Source organism: Schistocerca americana, chromosome X (assembly GCF_021461395.2).
Source record: "Schistocerca americana isolate TAMUIC-IGC-003095 chromosome X, iqSchAmer2.1, whole genome shotgun sequence".
Lineage (NCBI taxonomy): Eukaryota > Metazoa > Arthropoda > Insecta > Orthoptera > Acrididae > Schistocerca > Schistocerca americana.
Genome location: NC_060130.1, coordinates 304,232,776 through 304,256,530, shown reverse-complemented (window position 1 = coordinate 304,256,530; position 23,755 = coordinate 304,232,776). Strand labels below are relative to the sequence as shown.

The window sequence follows — 23,755 nt, the reverse complement described above, 5'->3', positions numbered from 1 at the left end:
TTTTTTTCATGTTTTGACCACTGAATTTTAAAACACCATCCAATGAAGGAAGTAGAAATTCAGTATTGCTAATCTTCGAATGTAGCAGCCCTTCAAATACTCTTAGCACAATGTGTAAGACATTAGGATTATGCACGAGTTGGTATGCTGAGGCTTATTCTGATTTCTGGTATTGTTTCATCAAATTTTCTGAAATGCTGGTGCCAGTGAACCATAATGAAGCAAATTCAAGAAGGAAGTTATTCCTTTTGCAGAAAAAAGTTCTAATTGTGTTGCAGGTCTGTAACACAGGATTGATGAGATCATCATCAGATGATGGTGACTGCAAAAAGACAAATTATTTCAATGTTGCAGTAGCAGTAAAGCATTTAGTGGGCCAATATCATGCTCCCGATGTTTTGAAATAAGTCTGTTATGAAACAATGTCAGAAATGCCTACATGAGAACACTGGAATTTTAAATATTAGGGTAAATGAAATTGCTAAAGTGCAAAAAAGTAAAAAATTGGTCTTTTTATGAAGTGCGGGGGTTTTTCACTTTGGAGGTGAACTTAAATTGCACAGAAGTTGAAAAATTGCAAAGAAAAACTTGTGGAATTTCAGCACTTCATAATCAGGCAGCACACTGGAAACCAATACCTTTTTGGTCAGATAAAAAGTGCTGACTGAACTCCCATATAGGAACATCAATGATGTACGAAAAGATAGGTTCTCTACTTACCACACAGGTGACACGTTAAGTTGCAGACGGGCACAATTAAAAGACATTTACACATAAGCTTTTGGCCACAACCTTCATCAGCAAAAGAAAACCACACACCACTCATTAACACAAGCGAACACACCCCATACACACGACTGCCAACTCTGGCAGCTCGAGCCACGAACATATATTCAGACATGTCATCGAATTATATGGCTGCTACCGGAGGAAAGAAAGATGTAAGCATTCTTACATAAGGAGGTGAAAAACAGCAGTTTTCCATCCGCTTACTTGCAGAGCAGATGGACATAAATTACCTACATTCATATTTTCAGGTGAAAGACTTTACCGAAATCAGAAGTTTCCAAAAAATGTAATTGTACGAGCAAGTGAAAGTGGGTGGTTTTCAGAGGACATGGAGCTGGAATGGATTAGGCTTGTATGGAATTGTCATCCTGGTGCAATACTTACGCAGTCTGCTTGTGTTACATGCATACACAGGCTACACAACACCTGTGGTAAAACGAAAATTGTAAGAAAGAAAAATGGACTCTGCAGTAATTCCAGGCAAAATGACATTAGTTCTGTGACCACTTGAAGTCTGTTTGAATAAACCATTTAAGGACAAGCTTAAAAGCATGTACAGGGTAACAATTACTGAACTACGTGAAATAAAAGCGTCATAACTTCTGAACAGTTTGTGTTAGGATGTTCAAACTGCACAGTTGGCCATGGGGCATGATGGGAATTAGTATGCACAGTATGGTTTGGTTTACCGAAGAAGCTCAATTTCATTTGGACGGGTTCATTAATAAACAAATCTGGCACATGTGCGGGACTGAGAACACACATTTTGCGATCGAGAAGTCTCTGTGAAGTGTGCAGTCGGTGCTATATTCCGTCATGGCACGGTGACTACCAAATGATACATGTATGTTTTGAAAGATTATTTCATCCCCAATATCCAAAATGATCCTGATTTCGACAAGATGTGGTTCATGCAAGATGGAGCTTGACTCCATTGAAGCAGGAGAGTGTTTGAAGTCCTGGAGGAGCACTCTGGAGACGGCATTCTGGCTCTGCGGTACCCAGAGGCTATTGGAATTGGCCGCTTTTTGTGGGACTATATTAAAGACAAGGTGCAGAGCAATAGCCCCAAAACATTGCTGAGCTCGAAACAGCCTCAGGAAGTCACTGACAGCATCGATGTTCCAATACTTCAGCAGGTCATGCAGAGTTCCATCATTCATCTGTGCCACATCCTTGCCAATGATCAAACATGTCATAACCTACATCCGAACATCTGTAGTGATGCTTACATGTTGAATAAAGTGTGTGGCACATCGTAGTTTATAACTAATTTAGTTTTTTCCATATAGTTCAATAATCGTCACACTGTACAAGGGCTGGCTTTTGAAAAATGACAGACAACTGATACCTACAGGATGCATTAAGCACTCAAGTTTGTCGCAAGTGTGCCAATGGATTGATGATTCATGGAAGTGTGTTCCAAATTGGATTGTGCAACAAGCATTTCAAAAATGTTCAATACTGAATGCACTACGTGGTATGGAGCATGATGCTGTGTATGAAGAACTGAGCAACAAGGAATCAAGTCATAGTGATTCAGAATTATCTAATTGATATTTTAAACAGTTTGTAAAATTTGTATTATTAATCTGATTTCATTTTGTTTTATATCTCCTCTTTTAATTTCTAAGTTACTTTTATTCTTTTTTTGCAAGTGTTGCTAGTCATACATTTGAAGTCTTCACTACAAATCTACTATGAAAAGCCAACTAGCAACCCCGTGTTTATGATTTACATCAATATGGCCGACACTATGTCTTGGATGTTTTCTTAATAGCGACAAGAGATGGTTCCTATTAACTGTGAATCACATACTCTATTTGTCATAAGAATAATATGAATGCAAACATTATGCCATGTATTCTTCTGTGTTATCTGTTACCTCATTTAAATCCTGTCCGAATAACTTGTTGAGGCACCAGCAAACATGGAGAAAATACATACCGTGTATTGTTTGTATTTGTATTATTCTTATGCAGAACAGTGATACAGTCAGAAATGAAGCACAGCAACTGACTTCTAGTATAAATTTTTAAATCTTCTAAAACTATAAATTATGTGCAGCCAAGTTATGTGGTTTTAAATGCCTGAAAAGGTAAATTAATATACAAAATAACCTTGCTTAAGTGGGACTGCTACACTTACAACCTGAACCCAACTACTGCAGTCATATTTTCATCCGTTCTATCCAATTTGTATCTTATGTTAGAATGAACCAACTTTATTTCAATTTTGAAGTGTGGCTTACAATTTTTCCCTCTTGAATTTTAAGTCTCTTTTTTCAGGTGCTGCTTAGGTTCAAATGCAGCTTCGATTTGGGTAAATACAGTAAATCAGTCTCCACTCGTTGAGGAGCTGCGCATGGTACTCCATATGTAAGCAACTGAAGCATTTCGCAGTGTTGTTGCATTGTCTTTCTGTGAAAGCAAGTTAAAATGGCTGCAAAAACAAACAGACCTATTGTATGTAAATTATCCTACAAGATTTGATTTCCCAAAGTGAAGGGTATATTCAGCTGGTGTGGAAACAGCATTTCCTTATACCAACATGGAACTTCAAATGCAAGCTTCAATGGAAATGTTCAAACACATGCAACTGGCCTAGAAAATCATTTTTATAGAGTTTTGAGATAAAAATATGTACTGTACACAAATGTTCCGAGAACTTTCCTTCATTTCATGTACAATATTTCTGGATTACTGAATGAACTGCTTTAATGGATCCAAACATTTATGACAGAATTCATTTTTCACAAGCAAATACAAGATAATGTAAGATAGATACAGCACAGAATAAATGTCAACACCAAATGTAAAAATCCAATTTAATACTGACCTGTACACACGACAAACAGCCTGTGTATCGTGACATGGATTCCACGATGCATCAAACACTACAACCCTATTGGCTCCAACAAGGTTGATACCTAAGGAACCAGCTCTTGTGGAAACCAGAAATAAGTGTATGTTTGGATTCGAATTATATTCATTTATTAGTTTTTCTCTTTCCAAAGCTGTTGTGCTACCATCCAGTCCTGTAATCACAGATGCAGTTTAGCCTTGACAGAAATAATAAACCTGTAACTTTAAAAACAAACTGAAAAATGCTCACAAATAATAGTAATTTACTGAAAAAATTGAAAAACCTAATGATAACTGAGCATAGTTATAATTTCTATATCCTCGATTGTTGTTGAAAAGGCAAACACACATCACAAAGCAATAGAAAGACACCGTAAGTTAACCTTCACAAAACTAAGTCTTTCAAATTTTTTACTATTTTCTATATCAAACAGTGGTGAAGGTGTATAGTATTACATTCCTGTGTATACCAGGATAGAAACGAATTGGGAAGACATGACAATAAACAATGTTTATGCAGAGTAAGGTAAAACGCAAGATTTTAATTTTCACTGGCGGAGAAAACCTAATTATCAGTGTTTAATAAATCTCATGGAAAACAGAATTAGGCTCTCTAATTTCCACTGTGGTGAGCAACTGTTTATTCACATACTCTTTTTATCACTGTGGAGGAGGATTACAACATTTCCAAGAAACATGGCTGCCATGTATGAACAGGGTGTATGCGCGGACAAGGAAAAACAAAATCCTGGATTTCTCCCAGATCTCCCGGTTAAAAATACACTTTCTCCTGGGTGAAAACATACTTTCTCCCAGTTAACTGACAGTATATTTTGGGACGTAAATTTTCTTGAAGTACCAGTACTGTGTTATCTCATGTTTGGCTCTTTATTATGGCATAATGCCATACGTGCTATAAGATGAAAACGTGCACTTGAAATGCAGCGAACAGTTGAAAGTAGCCAATAGTGTGGAATTAAACACTTTGTTTCAAATATATTGACTGCCTCATTGGAAAAATTAATAAAAGAAAATTTCTTTCAAACCGACAAAAATAACTTCACTGTTATGCAAAGGAATTAATGCTTGACTGTCAGAAACATGGAAGTAAAATAAAATCTGAAACTAATAACACATTTTAGCCTTCCATAATTATGTGAATGAATTTTTATTCACTTGATAGCTCCCGGCCATAGAAAACCATTTTGTTTTCATTTGACGTGAGAGCTGTAAATGAAGAGGAAACAGCGAAACCACTAAATGTAAACAAGGGCCATGTGGAGACTACCCATTTCCCCACTATAACTCAGACTGCTCTGCGCATCAGCCCCGGATCTACAGTATTTCCAAACCGGGGCAATACTAGATAGTGCCCCCCCCCTCCTCCCCCCCCCCCACCCCTTTCTTGAGCATTTGAGAAAGGACGTGAAAATTTTTAAAAAATCGAATTTTTAAAAATACATTTATTTTGTAGTGCACATCTTTCTTAAAAGTGTAATGCATAAAACATATGTGTTCAAGGAAATGTAAGACATGTTATTTGGTCTTAAGTGTGCCAAAGTGCAATGCCATGCCTCTTCACACAGCAGTCTTCTGTCGCACGTCACTGTATTTTGCTCTGTGGAATTGAAACGTCCATATTTTGTAATGGATGCCATCAAACTATATTCAGGACAGTGGAAATTGAAATGTCCTGTGGTGCCTCTCCTGCTTCCAGTCGGCCGGTTTGACATCCCGTTCTTCTTTCTTTTTTAAAAAAAAAAAAACAAACACTCTTCAGAAAATCTGCACTCTATATTCCCTATTAGCCAACAACTTGCTGCTTTGTGTGACCAGTACAGAAAAGACAGGAACCATTTCTTCAATCCCTAGTGCCTAGACTTTTTTTTTTCTTTCTTCTAATCTTGCTACAGCTTTATGCTTTTCTTTCTGTGAAAGAATCTATTACTTCATCCTAGTTTGTAAACGTTTTGCTACATGAAAAATCGAAACGTCGTTGTCTAATACTGAAAAAGCAGTTAATAGAAATAGGACCCACGATTGGTGTGGTTTCTTGATCTGATTTCGTCTATTTTGTCACTGTTTGCTGTATAAAACAAAATAGGCTTTTCTAATACTGCAGCTATTGTAACAAACACAAAATAAACAAGACTGTTTTGGCACAACTGGTCATTTTTATAACACGACAGATATAATTCACAAAGTACCAATATCAAATGTCTATTAGGCCTACTAAAAACGAAAAGTTTGACGTTAGGAAATAATCACACTTCATTCATATGCTTCAGTTTCTCAAGCACAAGATCGAAAAGTAGTAGTACGAAATTTTTATAAAAATTTGAAATCGTCATATTGTTCCATAATTTGTGTGATGTTCCCGTTTCTTCTCCTTCCTCGTTCTGATGAACAGTCCTGTCATCACTAATTCTGTAACTATTCCTGCCAATGTCAAAGCTTATTTGCCAGTTGACTTCACTAACTCTGCCAGAATCATCAGTTTAGTTATCCCGCAATTATTCTCAAGTTAGGCGTTGTTGCATGTTCGTTCAACACGTTTTTATTTATGTAGTTTTAGTTTTGGTCCTGTGACATCTTGTACAGTTATGGGACAGGTCAATAAATGATACAGAGAAAGTGCCTGGTGAAGGGGAAAGGCCACAGGCATAAATACTGGACCAGGTCCACTTGAAGAGGTCACACCTGAGAAAGATAACAAGTTACGCTACCGAAATATCGTGCAAGTATGACGCTGATATCCGGCAGAACACCCGACAACCCGAGATGTCATTAGATTGCCGGGAAAGCCTGAAGAATTACATCTTGTTTGGTTTATAATACAATCTGGAATCTCATCAAAACCACATGAAAGTTTCTTTAATGAGCTCATTGCCAGTATGAGCTCACTCTGTGTGACCTGCTTGAGAAACATAGACCCCATGGGAGGTTTACAGTTCTCAATGAAGTGCATAATAGTATCCTGAAAGCTGCTTCGGTAAGATCATTTGCAGCTTTGCCAAAGTACTCATTGAAGATATTAGCTACAGAGGTAGCATCACATACTTGTTTGTTTTCCAGCTTTAAGTTAATATTTTATGCCACTGGTTTTGTGTGTGATGATGTTCCACGCGGCCCGTGTTTTGTTTTTTGATTTGCAGATATATTCATCATTTCCTCTTTTCTTTGCCTCTTTAATAACTTTGTGGTAGATTTTACTGTATTCTTTGATATAATTTTGCATTTCTAATGATATATTATTTTGTTTTTTACAATAAATGTAGAAATCTTTTCCTTGCACAAGAGATTTTTATGCCCTTAGTAATCCAACTTTTGTTTCTGGTTGGTTTTAATTTACATTGCTTTAGTGGGAAGACTATGTCAAAATAGTACTTACATGAGCCATGAAAGTTATCGAACATTCTATTTACATCGGTTTCACTGAACACTTCATCCCATGTTTCTCGGTTTAATATGTTGCAAAAGTTTGCTATATTGCCATTGCTGAAGTCCCTGCACTCAGTTATTTTAATGGGAGATATTTTCTCTGAACATAATTACAGTGATAACAACAGAGCCTCATGATCACTGTATCCCACCTTAACTGCTGTATGGAGAAAAGGTTTCTTCAATAAAAATTTGGTCTGGTGCAGTTTCACTATGTCTAGTGTTTCTTGTTGGTGTATTTACTGTGGGGATTAAGTTGAAACTCTTTGTCATATACAGTAATTCATCTTTGTAGTTTGAGGGTTTCAAAAAGTCTATGCTGAAGTCTCCACAAATGATTTTCATTTTCTTCAGTTCGACAATATTTAACATCATTTCAAATTTACACAGGTATTCTTCTATGTCAGTATCAGGGGATCTGTATATAGTCACAGTAACTAGTTGAATGTCAGTAAGTTCAATAGCTGCCATTTCAAAGACTTTTTCTTTATTCAGTTCAGGGTACGTTTGGATTGCTTTATACTTAAATTCTGCTTTGCAAAGATAGGAATCCCTCCATGTTTATAATAAGACCTGCAAAATGAAATGAGTAGGGAAAAGCCACGATTCTTTAGTGTTTCTATTTGCAGTTCTTCTAGCGAATGTTCTGTTATGCAGATAACATCAACATTTAGGTCAGAACACAGTATCATTTCTAGTTCTTGCGATTTGTTAGTCAGAGACTGAACATTATGATGCATTATATGAAATGATCCAGAAAATAAGATACCAGAAGATTGTCTCAGAACCATACAGGACCTCCCATTACTGGAGTTATACTGCTCAAAAATATGTAAGCTTTACAAGGGTAAGTGTGAAGAAGAAAATATTTTGCCTGCATTTACTGTAAGGTGTTCAACTCAGAATTTCGTCTATCATTTTATAGGCTAAGAAGTGACACATGCAATTACTGTGACAGATTAGAAAATTTAATCAAAGCAGAGGATGACGCCATTAAAAGAAACAGACCAATGCTTGAGAAAAAACTCCACCTAAGAAAGGAGATGCACAAAAATCAAAAGAAGGTTCAGCACATGTAACTACTTTCAATCTTGAAAAAAATATTGCCAACTACAATGCTAACATCCAGTGTTATTTGCTACAAGAGACAGGTGAGGACATTTAATTTTGGAATACATGAGTACAGCACAGATAACATTTTCATGTATATGTGGTCTGAGAATATAGCCTCGTGTGGCCCTTCAGAAACTGGTTCATGCTTGCTGAAGTATGTAAAATCATTGCCACCTGATATTAAACAAGCTAGTGCCTGCAGCAATAGTTGTGGTGGGCAAAAAAGAAATCAATTAATTGTCCAATTTTGGGTGTACATTGTTGCTCATGCATCTATAGAGTTGCAGAATATGCCAGGACGATATTTAATGTGTATGAAATGATATATTGAAGACTTCCTTGCAGACAGAATTCAACACGTGGTTGTCTGTAACAAAGTAGCAATACCAGAAGATAGTAACAATTTGCAGAATGACCACCAGATAATTTATGAATAGTGCAGGCTCTGGCAGTTAACCCCGAACATAAATAAATGTAACATACTGCGCAAACACAGCAAAAGAAATCCACTACTGTGTAGCTACACTATTGATGACAGACTACTAGAAACAGTATCTACCACAACATATCTAGGAGTAACTATCAAGAGTGACCTTAAGTGGAATGGCCACATAGGACAAAGGGAAACACAGATGTCAGACTCAGATTCATAGGAAGAATCATAAGGAAATGTAACTCATTTACGAAGGATCTTATGAGGCACTTGTACAACCAATTACTGGGTATTGTTCACCTATCTGAGATCCCTTCCAGATAGAACTGATAGAAGAGATATAGAAGATCTGATGAACAGCAGCACACTTAGTCACGGGATCAATTAGTCGGCAGGAAAGCATTGAAGGAATACACAAGAAACTCCATTGACAGACATTACAAGAGAGGCATTGTGCATCATGAAGAGATACACTATTCAAATTTCAAGAGAGCACTTTCCAGGAAGATTCGAACAACATATTACTTCCACCCACATACATCTGATGTAATGACCACGAGGAGTAAATTCAAGAAATTAGAGTCAATACTGAGGCTTACTGCCAATCATTCTTCCCATGCACATTTCATGAGTGGAACATGGTTAGACGGTTCAGCTAATGGTACAAAAAGTACGGTGGCTTTCAGATGTAGATGTAGATGCACAAGATGATTTCCTATCCACAGAATCAACTGCAGAACTTCTGAACAACAGAAAAATAGACACTGAGAAAGGTTAACTGGTTGACAATGAGATGGATGCAGCACAGGGAAGTTGAGCCAAGAGCTTTCTTCTTCATGGAGATGTTGAATTAAGACATGCAATTTTGAAAAGTAAATGTTGCGCATCCATGAAGGCGTGGTATGATACCTGCGCATCTTCCACCTACTTGACATGGACAGGGTGTTTGAAGAAAGCAAAAATTGATGACTTGATGTCATTACTACAGTTTATTCCGCCTTTGTACAACAACTTCTAAAGAAGTCTAACACTGATACAGACGTCTCCAGAAATCCAACCAGGATGTCGTGGTCATCCTCATGGTTGCAGTAGAAGTCAACAACATGTTTCATACTTTCCTCAGTACATTTTACAGCCAAATGATTCTACAAATTCAAGTGATTAAGAATGCTACTCTGCTAACTGTAAAAGTAAGGAAGTGAACGAAAGTGAGTATGTGGAAACAGTGTATCCTTTAAAGCTATAGTGATGCAAGGGACATTTTACAGAGACAGAAAGTGCACTTGTACCACGCATCTATTGAAACTGTTGATCTTAAGTTCCTCGTGCCTGGTCATAGCAATATCGATAATGATTCTGACTTTAGTCACACTGAGAAGAAGAAAAACAAAACCCAGTGAAGGATTGGCTGAAGTTTGCAGAATTTTTTATGCAATAATGCTTTACACACAGGACCTCCAGCTACCTACCTTATACACTGAAGCACCGAAGAAACTGGTATAGGCATATGTATTAAAATAAAGATATATGTAAACAGGCAGAATATGGCACTGCGATCAGCAAGGCCTATATAAGACGACAAGTATCTGGTGCAGTTGTTAGATCCGTTATTGCTGCTACAGTTGCAGTTTATCAAGATTTAAGAAAGTTTGAAAGTGGTGTTATAGTCAGTGCACAAGCGATGGGACACAGCATCTCCGAAGTAGCTATGAAGTGGGGATTTTCCTGTACCACCATTTCATGGGTGTACCGTGAATATCAGGAATCCGGTAAAATATCAAATTTCTGACATCGCTGCAGCAGGAAAAAGATCCTGCAAGAAAAGACCAAAGGTACATGAATGCAATCATTCAAAATGAAATAAGTGCAACACTTCCGCAAATTGCTGCAGATTTCAAACTGGCCCGTCAACAAGTGTTAGCATGTGAACCATTCAACGAAACATCGCTGATATGGGCTTTTGGAGCCCAAGCCCCACTCGTGTACCCTTGATGACTGCACTACACAAAGCTTTATGCCTCGTCTGGGTCCATCAACACTGACATTGGACTGTTGATGACTGGAAACAGAGTGTCTGATCAGAGAAGTCTTGTTTCAAATTGTATCGAATGGATGGACATGCACAGGTATGGAGACAACCTCATTAATCCATGGACCCAGCATCGACATTAGTAAGTGGTTTAAAGCTAATTCATTGTCATTAAACTTTGAGAAGAACTATATGCAGTTCAGAACCTGTAAGAGATTTCCTTCCAGCATGTGTATAACATATGAAGACATGCAGATCGAAGAGATTGACAGTATTAAATTTCTGGGATTACAACTCAATAAATTCAGTTGGGAAGGGCATACCACAAAATTGCTTAAGCGCCTAAACAAGTTTGCTGTGAGAATGATGTCAGATGTAGGAGACATAAATATAAAAAAGAAAAACTTGCATACTTTGCTTACTTTCAATCTATTATGTCATATGGGCTCAAATTCTGGGGCAACTCACCAAATCGAGCAAAAGTTTTTAGGGTGAAAAAGTGTGTGATAAGAATCATTTGTGGTGTAAATTCAAGATCATGTAGAAACCTGTTCGAGGAACTTTGTATTCCAACCGCTGCTTCTCAGTATATTTATTCCTTAATGAAATTTGTTGCAAGTAATACATCTCAATTTCTAATCAATATCTCAATACATAGTATCAATACTACGAACAAGTACAATCTACATAAAGACCTAAAATCATTTACCCTGGTCCAAAAAGGGGTCCAATATTCAGGAACACACATTTTCAATAAATTGCCAGCAACCATTAAAAACTTGGTTTCAGATAAAGCACGGTTTCAACAGAGTTTGAAAGACTTTTTGATAGGCAACTCCTGCTCCATAGACGAATATCTTAACAGAGACTGTTAAGTCAGCTTAACCCTTTGACAGCTAGGGACATGTTATCTTGTCATACCTTGCCGTTCTGATGGCGCACCCGACTTGTTTAAGCACGGCCCTTGGGTCTTCACTACAGCGCTAAGGATGTGTCGACGTGTGCCGTGCCACCGGCCTTTCCACACTAGGGACGAGTTTAAGCGCACCAAGTCCCAGCTACCTGAGCGCGACAGACGTATAAACACACAGAGCTGTTTTTCTGCCTTGCTCTTCCAGTAGCTGTTCAGTGGTCTGACTGTATTGTTCCAGAGTGCATATATGTTTGTTGCTGTGTTCTCTCTTTGCAGAATTCGACTTCACTTCCCGTGTTTTCAACAGATTTCTTGTTTTCTACGGGAGAAATGTCACATCATCGTGTTTGCACAGGTAGTAGTGATGAGTCTTCAACAGAGTCTCGAAGCTGTAGTCCTCAGCCCTTTACACCAGAGGGGAGAGCAAGAATTACAGTCAGCAGTTCCTCTGAATCCAAGGAACCAGAAAGTGACTGTGAAACGGTTCACAAAAGAGCGCACTTAAGTGACATATTTGACTGGAAAGAAACCAATTTCCAGCCGTTAAACCATTACTTTGAGGACTCGAGTTCAGGACACAAATGTCAACTAGATACGGACCCAAGCATTTTTTGTGACATTTATGTCTGAAGAACTGTTGCAATTTACTGCAGACGATTGCAATTTACTGCAGACGAAACAAATCGTTTTTACGTTTACACCAAAGAAAATACTACAGAATCTATGAATTCTTGACTGTCAGAGTGGACAGACACTGAATTTGAGGAAATGTATTGTTTTGTTGCTATCTGCCTTACAATAGCGCAAGTTAAGAAGTTAAAATTAAGTTATTATTGGTCCAGAGATACACCAGTTTTCAGTGCAATTATGTCCCCGAGACTGTTATTGTCTACTTCTGAGAAAGTTACACTTCAGTGATAACTCTGTGAGTACTGGAGGTGACAGTCTATTGAAAATTAGGATGATTGTTGACAAAGTTCATAAGACATTTTATAATTCATTTCGTCCACATCACAAGCTTTGTATAGATGAAAGTCTCTTGCTGTTCAAAGGATGATTATTAAGCGATTTATTCCAGTCAAGCGCAGTAGATTCAGAATAAAGACATTTGTACTGTGTGTCTGTTAGAGTGGCTATATTTTAGATTTTATTGTAGTGGAACTGGGTCATATTCTGCGTGTCGATAATTGGTACTCCAGCCCGAACCTGTTCCTCTCGCTTCATAACCATGGAACAGCCGCATGTGGCACTGTTCCTGAGAATAGGCACAACATGCCAAAACTGCAGAATAAATTAAACTAGGAGGAAATGAGTTTAAGTCCACTGACAAGATGCTTGCTATCAACTGATGCGATAAGAGAGAGGGGTGGGTGTTGACCACAAGTCACACAACACAAATGGTTGAAACAGAGAAGACTGACAGAAATACTGGCAAAAAAATAAAGGAACCAAAATGCAAAATGTATTGTAGATCACAATTCGAGTGTGGGTGCAACTGGCCATTGTGACATGTTACTGAGCTCAGTGGGATCAGTGAATAAGACTGCGAAATGTTACAAAGAAATATTTTTTTCACATTCTGGATCTGTGCATTCTAAATGCTCATACTCTCCGCCGGATGGTATCAGGGCGAAAAATGGCACTCACTGAGTTTACCTTTCTCTCGTAAGGGAGATTGTAGAAAAATATGCTACAGAACAGAAAAAAAACTGGTAGGGGAAGGCGCAATGACAACGAGAATCCTCTGCGATTCACAGGGAAACATTTTGGCAAATGTAATTACGGCGAGTACATTGCAAGAGTATAACAAAACCCATATAATCTACATACGATATATTTAAATTATTAAAACGTAACATAGATAGTTATGTTCTTTTATCCTTAGTAGTACAAAAATAGATCACATTCCGTCTACTTGTACAAAACCTGTTTTCCATAACTGATTTCAAATGCCCTTGATCAACAAGAAACAATATGCCAAAGTTAAAACTCTGTTCTCAGTGCAATTTTTCTTACTACTTTGCCTCTGTTGTTAGCTAATATTGGAAATTAAACTCGCTGCTCTGGGGAGGGAGGGTGGGCTTAAAATTGGTTGTTCAAATGAGATTAGATGTGAAGCATTAATAGAAAACGATATTTGTAAAAGAAGTATTGAATATATCTTGCTTTCATCTTTTCAGAAAAATCAACATCTTTCCAACTAATTTGTATATTATTGGAAAATAGCAGGGCAAAAAAAATTTTTATTCCATATAAATTTCATTTTCGTGATGTGTTCACTCTACTAGATATGCGAATCCGAAGTTTGCATTGTTTTTGGGCCTGATTGTCACTCCCAACTCTCGTTCCAGTTACACAGCTTGGAATGTCTTATAGGGTATAGTTTTTTTTAGCAAAATCAGAACAAAAATACCGCATTTTTGACATTTTTTTACATAATCTTCAATTTTGCGCTTAATTCATTCAGTACTGGAAAGTGCTACGGAAATGAACCTTTATACTTAAGATAATTGTGTTGTTAGGTGACTACATGCCAAGTTTCACGTTCCTCATAGCATTGGTCCAGGAGATGCAAGAAGTCCAACTTTGAAATTTTTTCGGGGGCCTATATTTTTGGCCGATTTTACCTAGTTTTATGGCTCAATACGGCTCGTAAAATTATTCTCATTATTATTCTAAAGAGAATGCATAAAGTTGTACAAGATGGCCAAATTTGATGTCTTTACAAAAACTATTGCCCGAGATATTACAGCTCAAAGTTGCCAAAATTTCATGCTGGCTCTGGGCGAGTTGTAATCAGCCCAGAAGTATTCAGCACAGGGTGGGTTGGGTAGCGTGGCCCGCTCCAGTCCCGGCGGCAGCTCCGAGCGACAGGCACTTCAGCACAGGTTGCCTGATTATGCTGCAGGTCGTAGCGCCTCAGGGCGCCAAGCACATGGTGCGCCTCCAGCCGTTAAAGAGGTAAGTAAGAAATATCTGTTAGATTTCAGTTTTGACAGCACTTGGTCACAACAGTCAAGATTAGGTATTTTGTGTATGATAAATTTATTAATAGTGCATAACAGTGTTTCATTCTGACAGCACATTAATTGTGTAAATATTAGCTGTTCCAGTTAACCACATTTTATTCACCTATTTCGACAATCTCCTGACAAATGATCAGGGTACTAAGTATTACATTCAAATGTTTTATGTATTTATGTTATACTTTCTGACATGTTCAACACCCGCGAGAATCATCTCATTTTTTGGGTCGATGGAATGAAAACTGAATCTAATCTAATCTAATCATGTCAGCATGAGACTGTTCAAGCTGGTGGAAGCTCTATAATGGTATGGGGCATGTGCAGTTGGAGTGATATGGGACCATTGATATGTTTAGACATGACTGACGGGTGACATGTACGTAACCATCCTGTCTGATCACCTGTATCCATTCATGTCCATTATGCATTCCGATGGACTTAGGCAATTCCAGCAGGACAATGTGACAACCAACACCTCCAGAATTGCTACGGAGTGGCTCTAGGAACACTCTTCTGCATTTAAACACTTCCACTGGCCATCAAACTCCCCAGACATGAACATTATTGAGCATATCTCAGATGCCTTGCAACATGCTGTTCAGAAAAGATCTCCACCCCCTCGTACCCGTATAGATATATGGACAGCCCTGCACAATTCATGGTGTCTATTTCCCCCAGCACTACTTCAGACATTAGTCGAGTCCATGCTACATCATGATATGGCACTTCTGTGCGCTCGCGGGGACCCTACACGATATTAGGCAGGTGTACCAGTTTCTTTGGCTCTTCAGTGTATATGTACTTGAAGTGAAAAAACATTGTGTAAATTCATTGTTTCATTTTGTATAACCTATGACTATATATTAACACTGAAATGTTTAAAATTGTTTTTCTTGGAATAAACTCCACGCTACCTACACCATTCTGATTTTTACCCTTTCATTTATAAATCAAATATTTGTGAGTATGACAAATGTGATTGTATGTTATCAAATGGTTCCACTATTAAATATTTGTTTCTTTACAAAAAAAAAAAAAAATAAACTCTTAAAATTACAGAAAAGAACTGTGGCTGATAAACACTGTTTCTTCATTCAAGATGTTTTCTGAAGATTTTTCTTTGTGTAACATTGTTTCTAATGGTTCTAGTAGATCAAGTGTTTTACCATGTTTCTCTATGTGGAGTACCGTTAGGCTGTTTTGGATGCCACTTAGCCTGTGCCCATTAAGATACACATGGTTAACTATTGTGGATTTGTCAAAGTGATGAAGTCTAAAAGCATTGGTGTGTTCTTTGTAACGCATATGAAAAGTTCGTCCTGTTTTACGTATGTAAAATGCTGGGCAACTGTTACATTGTAATTTTTATATTTCACTGTGTTCTGCTATTGGGGCATTTGTATCATTTGTATACACTGTGTTAGAAGAAGTTCACCAACTTCATCTTTTGTGCCATCAAATATTTCTGTAATAAACAATTTTTATCAAGTTTAGTTTTCCATTCAAAAAATTTATTTTCCAGGAGGCTTATGAATATCCACCCACCACTTGATGAAATTCTTACATTATTAAGTTCACTTCACAATAAAATGAAGTTCACAACTGAACATGAAACAAATCAACCCATAAATTTCTTAGACCTCACAATTGTTAATGAACAGCAAGAACATACTTGTTTTGTAAATAAAACTGCCTTTTCCTTCAGCTACTTAATTTATTTTGCCCAGACGTGTTTCACCTTTTCCTTGCTCTAAGGCATCATCAGTAGGATTTACGATTTGCTGTGATCTGTGTTTCCTTTCATCTGGTCCGGAGATCGCACTACCGCTTTATTAATGACATGTAGGCACAATTTTGAGTTCTGGCCTTTTTCACACTGTTTACCATGTTTTTAATTCTTTTTCATGCTGTACTATTATTCTTTTGCCACTCAATATAACTATTTCTTCGGACACTGTGCTTTTAATAACATAAATATTGTAACTTCATTACATGAAGTATTTCTGTGCTTGCTGTGGAGGATAGCGACGCAAACAAACTTGTTAGCAAGAATATAATTTTTACATTTACAGGAAACCAACCTACACTGATATCACAATACACATATCATCACACCATCCGAACACACAAGCATGCTGCATTTAGATCCATGTTGAGCAGAGCACGCACATTACCTATGAAGCCCAAAGCATAAACATAAGAAGTTGATATTATCAAAACAATTGCAATAAATAGTGGATATTAAGAAAAGTCAATTGACAAACTAACCAACAAAATACAGGCCAGCATCAATAGTGGAAGCACTACTGGAATAACAACTGACACAACACATATCTTCACAATTATTCCCTTTTTATTTGCACCATTACAAAAAATTGCTAACTCATTTACAAACACCAATATTACAACAACAAACTTTGACACCACTTACCTCACACTGTAAACACAAGTATCCCAATAACAGAACACAGTGGAATATATAAATTACGATGAAACCGTTGCCCTCTATTTTACATATGCAAAATAGAATGAACTTTCCATAAACGTTACCAAGAACACACCGATTCTTTTAGACTTAACCACTTTGACAAATCTACAATAGCTAACGACATGTACCTTAATGGATACAGACTAAGTGATATCCAAAGCAACCTAACAGCACTTCACACAGAAAACCATGGTAAAACATTTGAGCTACTAAAACAATTAGAAATAATGTTACACACAGAAAAACCTTCTGAAAACATGTTGAATAAACAAAGAGTTTAGCAGCCACAATTTTTTCAATAATTTTAAAAAGTTTATTTTTTCCTAAAGAAACAAATATTTTGTAGTGGAACCACTTGATAATATGTAGCCACATTTCACACGCTCGCATGTATTTATTTTATAAATTAGATCTCTGTGTAATTAATAATATAACAACTTTCTATCTTCTTTGAAATAATAACAACTGGGTATTCATAGAAATGCATCTTTACATTCAAAATGTCTTTGACTTGATTTGACTTGGGTTTACAAAGGAGCTGTAGAATGGAAAGTGTATATATGTAAATTAACATGTCTCCTCATACTGTGCTTCAAAACCATGTATCCACTACTGGAAACAGTAAGTTATTTTTCGTTCTGTCCTAGTTTTGTAACTTACATTCACAATGTGCCACTTTGTAATACACAAATGTAGTTTTACCACGACCAGAATTAACCTCATTCTGGAAGAAAATTGATGTAGACAGTCAATGCACCTGAAGATGTGCCCCCACAGTTCTAAAATGCATCATGCATTGAAATAAAATCACGATTGTGACTGAAAGATTGTTGTTCTTTATTTTACAAAAGTAATACAGCCATAGAAGAAACACTGACAGCAATGGATAAGATTAGGCAAATAAAACTGATTTATATGCAGATGGCTACAAGAAAAAACATTGCTACTAAATTTCACAATAGAGAACAGCACAAAAAATCACCAGTTACATCAGGAATGACATTCAGTTCCGTAAATGCAGTCAACTGTGGAAACATTTTGCTAAACTAGGCAAAACTGACTTTTCTGTCTCACAAAAACGAGGGGTGGTGGAGGAAACCCGAGTTCAAGCCATATTCAACAGATCGCAATCTTTACTAAGAAGTGCCCGAACTCTTACGGGAATCGGCAACACGCTGCGAATAATGAGTATAATGGGCATTACAAATGTAGTGCGGGATAATACATTGAGAATGTGGGTTTCGCGGGAGGCATGCCAGAGATAAATCTCTGCAGTCGCGCTATCCTCTGTGTCCTCGGTGGCTCAGATGGATAGAGTGTCTGCCATGTAAGCAGGGGATCCCGGGTTCAAGTCCCTGCCGGGGCACACATTTTCATCTGTCCCCACTGACGTATGTCACCGCCTGTAAGCAGCTAAGTGTGTTCATTTCATTGTAATTTCAGATCGCAATCTATCGGAGACAGAAGAAGAAGAGGATGTCTCGATGACAGCAACTGTGTGCCATCCTTCCGGGTTCTCTGGTGACGATGGCCAAGATCCAAACAAGTGGCTGAAGGTATATGAGCGTATAGCCAAATTTAACAAATGGGATGACACCGTGTGTTTGGCTAACGTATTTTTCTACTTGGAGGGCACTGCCAAGCAATGGTATGAGAACAATGAAGAGAAGTTCACAAGCTGGGAAGTATTTCAGGCGGAACTGCGCAAGTCAGCGACACACGATGACAGAAGTGCAAGGCTGAAGCTAAATTAAAGTGCAGGGCACAGCATCCAGGAGAAACTACAGCATCCTACATTCAAGATGTCTTGAAGCTGTGTAAAATAGTGGGTCCTCGAATGAAGGAGGAAAATAAGGTTGCACATCTCATGAAAGGTGTTGCTGAGGACATGTATCAAGCCCTACTCCTGAGGGAGGTTTCGACAGCAGACACCTTCATAAAATGGTGCCAATGCATCAAAAAAGAATTACACGCAAGAGATTTGAACGGCTTCAAAATGTCCTATTGATGTCTGTGATGGAGAAAGAAACTGATTTCACAAGTGTTTTTCGTCAGATAGTAAGAGAGGAAGTTCAGAAGGCACTTGGATTGCACAGCGAGCAAAAAACTGAGATGCTTCAAGAGGTCATAAGGGAGGAAGTGGAACAGATATTGAACCCAATCTCTCGTCCTTCATTTCCCTTTAAAACGGTTAAAAAGTCGAGACCCAGGTGAAGTTACGTTCCTACAACGCCACATGAGGAACCTGTTTGGACACCAAGGAAGACTCATGTCTGGAGGACCCAGGATAAGCAAAAAGTATGTTCCCACTGCGGACGACCAGGACGTGTGGTGCATTACTGTTGAGAAAGGCGGCGGATATTTGATGATGCCCGCGCCAGAAGATAGCAGACTGATCTTAGCCGACGCCAACTCCGGGACAATGATGATGAACAAGAAGATGTGGGTGTAGGACAGCGTAGGTCACCATCACCGCAAGCTAGCCACTGGAGAGGACGCTCCACAACACACCGATCAAGGTCTCCATTGCTGTTTAGAAGCTCCAGCCGATCACCTAGCCTCTGTAACCTGGAAAACTAAAGGGTGCGACCTTCCTTGGAAGTGAGGCTGCCGAAGAGAAAAATTCTCCGCCGTCGATCACTACAAAAGTGATAGGAAATTACGTCGATATCCTCATGGATGGCTGACCAGTCCAAGCTCTTGCGGACTCTGGAGCACCATATTTAGTCATTTCGGAGAAATACTGTAGCCAGTTGCAGAAAACCATATTTGTAGACAGCAAAACATCTCTGGTGAAGTTGGCTAATGGGAAATATGTAAAACCTACAGGAAGATGTGTCATTCTTGGGGTATAAGTGGCCACACACAGCTCTTGGAATTCATCGTCCTACAAGAGTGTAGTCATGACGTCATTCTCGGATGGGACTTTTTGAAAGCTTCTCAAGCAATTATAAATTGTGGTCACTCAAAGGTTATGCTAGATGAGATGACATACTGTGGACCGGAAGATGCGCATCCGAGTGTGAGGAGACTGTGTGTGCTGGATGAAGTAATCATTCCTGCAGTCAGTGCTAGAAAGGTACCTGTCATGTGTCATGCCATGCATCAACCCATGGATCTTTTAGAGGAATGTAAGAGAAGCATACCACTGAAGAATAACTTGGTCATCCCAGTCTCTGTTGTCTCATTTAAGAATGGATTCGGTGAATTGTGGATAGTTAAGTGTCGCCGAGAACTGCAGATCCTTCCAAGACGCATGTGCGTAGCGAACGCTGAGCCGTTAATTGAAGAACAGCTGAGCGTGATAGAAACCTCCCATGCCGAGTCTGTGGGCGAAATTGGCACTACCACTACAAGACAAGGTCTTCTAGCTCGACTATCACCAGATCTCCGTAAGAAACAACAGAAGAAGCTACTTGCCATTCTTCAAGAGTTCTCTGAATGCTTTAATCCACAGGTGAAGAGCAAATTAGATACATTGACGGTGAAGCACCGGATTAGCACTGGAGACCATCAACCAATAAGCCAGAGAGCATACCGTGTGTCAGCAACAGAATATCGAATAATTGGCGACGAGGTAGAGAAAATGATGAATAATGACATCATTCAGCCTTCGCAGAGCCCATGTTCATCACCAGTGGTCCTCGTCAGGAAGAAGGATGGCAGTTGGCGCTTTTGTGTTGATTACAGGAAGCTTAATAAGATGACTAAAAAGGAAATTTACCCTCTTCCACGAATTGACAATACGCTAGATTGTCTGAAGGGGACCAAGTTTTTCTCAACCATGGACACGTACTCGGGATACTGGCAAATTGAAGTAGATGAGGCTGATCATGAGAAAACTGCATTCATCACCCCTGAGGGCCTGTATGAGTTTAAGGTAATGCCGTTTGGTTTGTGTAATGCACCAGCAACTTTTAAACAAATGATGGATAATCTTTTAAGGCACCTGAAATGGACGACGTGTCTTTGTTATTTAGATGACACTATAGCGTTGTCAGAGACATTTGATGAACACATAAAAAGACTGAGGGCCGTTCTTAAGTGTCTCCAACAAGCCGGATTGAAACTTAATCCAAGACAGTGTCTCTTTGGAGCAAAAGAACTCAAAATACTTGGGCATCTTGTGTCAAAAAAAGGTGTGCGACCAGACCCAGAAAAGATGAGAGCTATAATGGAATTTCCTATTCCTAAAAGTATTAGAGATGTGAGAAGCTTCCTCGGATTATGTACTTATTACTGCCGTTTTATCAAAGACTTTTTTTATCAAAGCCAGGCCACTCCAAGAGTTGTTAAAAGCCAATTCTAAATTTATCTTGTGTGGTGCTCGACAAGATTCTTTCGATGTGCTGCAAACAGCTCTGATGACTGACCCTGTACTTGGTCTGTATGATGAGAGAGCACCTACAGAACTACACAGAGTTGCCACTGGGTATGGGATCGGTGGTGTCCTGGTGCAGATTTTGGGTGGAAAAGAGAAGGTTCTAGGACACTTACAAAATCCGAGAGAAACTACTCAACTACAGAACGAGAATGCCTTGCTGTGATCTGGGCCATGTGCAAAATTCAACAGTATCCCTACAGAAGGCCATTCACAGTTGTTACAGACCATCATTCACTTTGTTGGTTGACAGGTCTTAAGGATCCAACAGGACAACTCGCCAGGTGGGCATTAGGTCTTCAAGAGTATGACATTACCATAGTGTACAAAAGTGGAAGAAAACATCAAGATGCCGACTATCTCTCAAGAAACCCTGTGCAACACCATCAAGACTTTGATGAAGATAGCGACTGTCTCACTGCACTCCAGGATCCCTCTGCTGAGCAGAAGAAGGATGCCAATAGTTAATGGATTACTTTGCAAGGAAAACTTTGATCCATTTGGAAAGAGGTGGCTACTGGTGATTCCTAAACACATGCAGTTAGATGTTCTACAGAAATTCCATGACACACCTGAGGCCAGTCATTTAGGATTTGTTAAGACATACAATAGGATCTGCAAGAGATTTTTCTGGCCTGGTTTATTTAGGAGTGTCTGTCACTGTGTGTCGCACTGTCGAGAGTGCCAGCGGAGAAAGGCAGTTCCTCAGAAACCACCTGGCCGACTCATACGAATTCCACCAGCCAAAACGCCTTTCCAGTGTGTTGGGATTGACCTCCTCGGACGATTTCCAACGTCTGCTAGAGGCAGTAGAAGGATTATTTTTTATTTATTTATTGATTTATTGTTCCGTGGGACCACATTAAGGAGAAGTCTCCATGGTCATTGAACGAGTCAATACATGAAATTACAACACGATTGTAGAAACAGATAAAATGAAATATAAGAAACATATTCAGGCAACACGTCGTTAGTTTAAATAAAGAAAATCAAGAATGTAACACTGGAATTTTCTTAATCTTTTAGCTCTTCCAGGAGCTCCTCGACAGAGTAGAAGGAGTGAGCCATGAGGAAACTCTTCAGTTTCGACTTAAAAGCGTTTGGGCTATTGCCAAGATTTTTGAGTTCTTGTGGTAGCTTATTGAAAATGGATGCAGCAGAATACTGCACTCCTTTCTGCACAAGAGTCAAGAAAGTGCATTCCACATGCAGATTTGATTTCTGCCTAGTATTAACTGAGTGAAAGCTGCTAACTCTTGGGAATAAGCTAATATTGATAACAACAAACGACATTAAAGAAAATATATACAGTGAGGGCAATGTCAAAATTCCCAGACTATTGAATAGGGGTCGACAAGAGGTTTTCGAACTTACACCACACATAGCTCGAACAGCCCGTTTTTGAGCCAAAAATACCCTTTTTGAATCAGAAGAATTACCCCAAAAAATAATACCATATGATATAAGCGTACGAAAATATGCGAAGTTGACTACTTTTCGTGTTGAAATGTCACTTATTTCAGATACTGTTCTAATGGTAAATAAAGCGGCATTTAGTTTCTGAACAAGATCCTGAACATGGGCTTTCCACAACAGCTTACTATCTATCCGTACGCCTAGGAACTTGAACTGTTCTGTCTCGCTTATAACATGCCCATTCTGTCTGATTAAAATATCAGTTCTTGTTGAATTGTGAGTTAGAAACTGTAAAAACTGGGTCTTACTGTGATTTAGCATCAAATTATTTTCCACAAGCCACGAACTTATTTCATGAACTACATTATTTGATAATGTTACAATATTACACACAAGATCCTTCACTACCAAGCTGGTGTCATCAGCAAACAGAAATATTTTTGAATCACCTGTAATACTAGAAGGCATACCATTTATATAAATAAGAAACAGCAGTGGCCCCAGCACTGATCCTTGGGGAACGCCCCATTTAACAGTGCCCCATTGGGACTGAACATCATTACCACTCTCAATATTGCGGAGAATTACCTTCTGCTTTCTGTTCTTAAAGTAAGAGGCGAACCAATTGTAAGCTACTCCCCTTACTCCATAATGTTCCAACTTCTGCAGTAATATTTTGTGGTCAACACAGTCAAAAGCCTTCGTTAAATCAAAGAAAACACCTAACGTTCGCAACCTTTTATTTAATCCTTCCAAAACCTCACAGAGAAAAGAGACTATAGCATTTTCAGTTGTTAAGCCATTTCTAAAACCAAACTGTACATTTGACAGCAAATTATATGAATTTAAATGCTGCAGTAAC

The 23,755-nt window shown here is 38.5% G+C and overlaps 1 protein-coding gene across 1 annotated transcript in view; it reads right to left on the bottom strand.

Annotated features, from left to right (window-relative positions):
• The window catches only part of LOC124555975, a 502,540-nt gene that overhangs the window by 74,788 nt on the left and 403,997 nt on the right, over nucleotides 1-23,755 (bottom strand). Inside the window, exon 18 of the mRNA XM_047130021.1 lies at nucleotides 3,628-3,826. Coding sequence (XP_046985977.1) covers nucleotides 3,628-3,826 — 199 coding nt within the window. The remainder of the gene's footprint in view (nucleotides 1-3,627; nucleotides 3,827-23,755) is intronic.